The sequence below is a fragment of the Echinops telfairi genome, unplaced genomic scaffold (genome assembly GCF_000313985.2).
Source record: "Echinops telfairi isolate 266 unplaced genomic scaffold, ASM31398v2 ScPeMD7_4225;HRSCAF=4972, whole genome shotgun sequence".
Taxonomy (NCBI): Eukaryota; Metazoa; Chordata; class Mammalia; order Afrosoricida; family Tenrecidae; genus Echinops; species Echinops telfairi.
In genome coordinates, this window is record NW_022108124.1 from 18,079,164 (window position 1) to 18,081,259 (window position 2,096).

The following is a 2,096-nucleotide window of genomic DNA, read 5'->3' on the forward strand; positions in this document are numbered from 1 at the left end:
ACCCACCAACACAGGAGCTTGTGGAGAAAAATCAGCTGGGATTTACACATCCTTTGAGCTGGGATCGACTGCACCGTGGTGAGCCGTGAGGAGGCCTGTAGCACGGATGCATGGGGCGCGCCGCCCGCTCTGCAGGGGAGAGAACGAGCTTTCTACACCAGTAAACAGTTGCCGTCTGGAAACTCACACGGGCAGTTCGACCTTGTCCTCGACCGACCGAGACGGTCGGTAGCAGCGGGCATCACCCATGGCCGTGTGTTTGCCTTTGCGTCTGGGTTTGGACGAGCCCTGCCGATTTCCGGGGAGGTCCGGCCGGGACCTCACGAAGTAACACCTCCTCCTCCCCGCCCCCCCAACTACCTCCTTTGGCTTTCGAGCTTGCGCGCGGAGCTTTCGGCCACGCGCCAGACCATCCACGCTCGCTCGTGGTCCTTCCGCCCGTTAGGCCCAACCACTGTCAGGCCAGGCCACGCCCCGCTTCCGCTTCCGCTTCCGGTCGGTAGAGCTGGCGGGCGTGCGTGCGGGGCGGGGCCGCGGGCTGTGGACTCGGGGCTGAGGCGGCCGCCTTCGCGCGCTTCCCGCTCTCTGGCGAGCGCTGTGCTGCGAGGCCCTGCCGGGCAGGGGCCGGGGACTGATGCGGCCGCCGCCCCCCTCGGCCCCCGCGGCCGCCCGGGCGTGTGAGGTCAAAGCGCGGGGCTTGAGGAAGCGAGGCAAAAGGGCAGCGCCGGGCCCCGGCGAGGCCGGAGGCTGCGGCCCTGAGAGCCGGGGCCGTGAGGAGAACCAGCAGCCTAGGAGAATGGTGGCCCGCATGTCCGCACCGGGAGAGGCGGGAGCGGAGGAATCCGGCGGCGCGTTCGGGGCTGGGCAGGCGGTGAGGCCGAGGATGGAGGGCCCCGAAGGCCTGACGGGGCGCGGGGCAGGCCCGATGCGTGCGGACAGAGCCGGCAAAGAAGCAGCGAAGACCAAGGTCCTTCTGCAGCCTGGAAGACACAGTAAGAAGTCACGCAGTGTGACCCCCTTTCTACCATTTGCGGTGCTGATGGATTTGTACTGTCAACCTTGCGGTCAGAAGCCCAATGAATAACCCACAGTGCCACTAGGGCTCCTTCCTTCATAAAGTAAAGGACCAATAACAATGAAGGAAAGCGTCAGTGAGATGGATGGACATAATTGCCAAAATAAGAGACTCAAACATACCAACCATCATGAAGATATGTAGGCTCAGCAACGCTTCATTCATTACACATAAGGCCACCATCAGTCAGTTTAGTGGCTCCCAATTCACATAGGCCCTACATAACTGAGTAAAACTGTCTCATTGAGTGTCCTATGCAGATAGCCGGATGTTTTTCCCCCACAGAATAACTGGGGGTTTTAACCCCCGACCTTATGGTTAACGCCACCAAGGGTCCTAACAACATATGTGGTATGAAATGATACTTCTGAGGAAAAGTTTAGTTTTCTAGACCTTGTTTTATAACCATGACTCTCACATAAACATAAAATTTAACACTGAATATGTGTTAATTATTTTATTTTCCAGGCACATTAATATTGTTTGAATTTCTTACTACTTTTGTTACATTATAATCAGTGTTTTTTTTAAGTACAAAGACCAGGAACACTTATAGTTCAGTAATGCTAAAATGTGCACGCAGAAGGAACCATAGCTCTTCCACAGTAGGAAGTCAATTGAACTCTATTGGACAGAATTTGCATACCTCTAAACAATTATTTTGCATTGCTAACAGTTTTATTAGAGTTATAAAATAACTTCCATAGAATCAGAATCCGAAAATGGTGACGGGTAACTTCTATGCACGATTTTCCACTGAAGCATAGATATTTTTTCCTTACAGGGGGAAAGTCATGAAATTATTCAAGGACCAACTCAGAAAGGTCCTCAAAATGCTACATTAAGGAGATGTATTTTTTCCCATTACATCTCATCTGTAAGCAAAGGAGGTTCCTAAAAGGTCATGCTGGGGCGTCCCTAGACCTCCTGTTATTCTTGAAGGAACATTACTTGGCAGCTGGGGAAAGCCTGACAGAAGCATAAATTCAAAAACATTTTAAATCATTTTATTGGGGGCTAA

The 2,096-nt window shown here is 53.0% G+C and overlaps 1 protein-coding gene across 6 annotated transcripts in view; it reads left to right on the forward strand.

Moving 5' to 3' along the window:
* Positions 1 to 634: 634 nt before the first annotated feature.
* TOPAZ1 (testis and ovary specific TOPAZ 1) overlaps positions 635 to 2,096 on the forward strand; it is a 78,792-nt gene continuing 77,330 nt past the window's right edge. For all 6 annotated transcript variants that reach the window (XM_045295075.1, XM_045295076.1, XM_045295082.1 and 3 more), the window contains exon 1: positions 635 to 992. In XM_045295075.1, coding sequence (XP_045151010.1) covers positions 635 to 992 — 358 coding nt within the window. The remainder of the gene's footprint in view (positions 993 to 2,096) is intronic.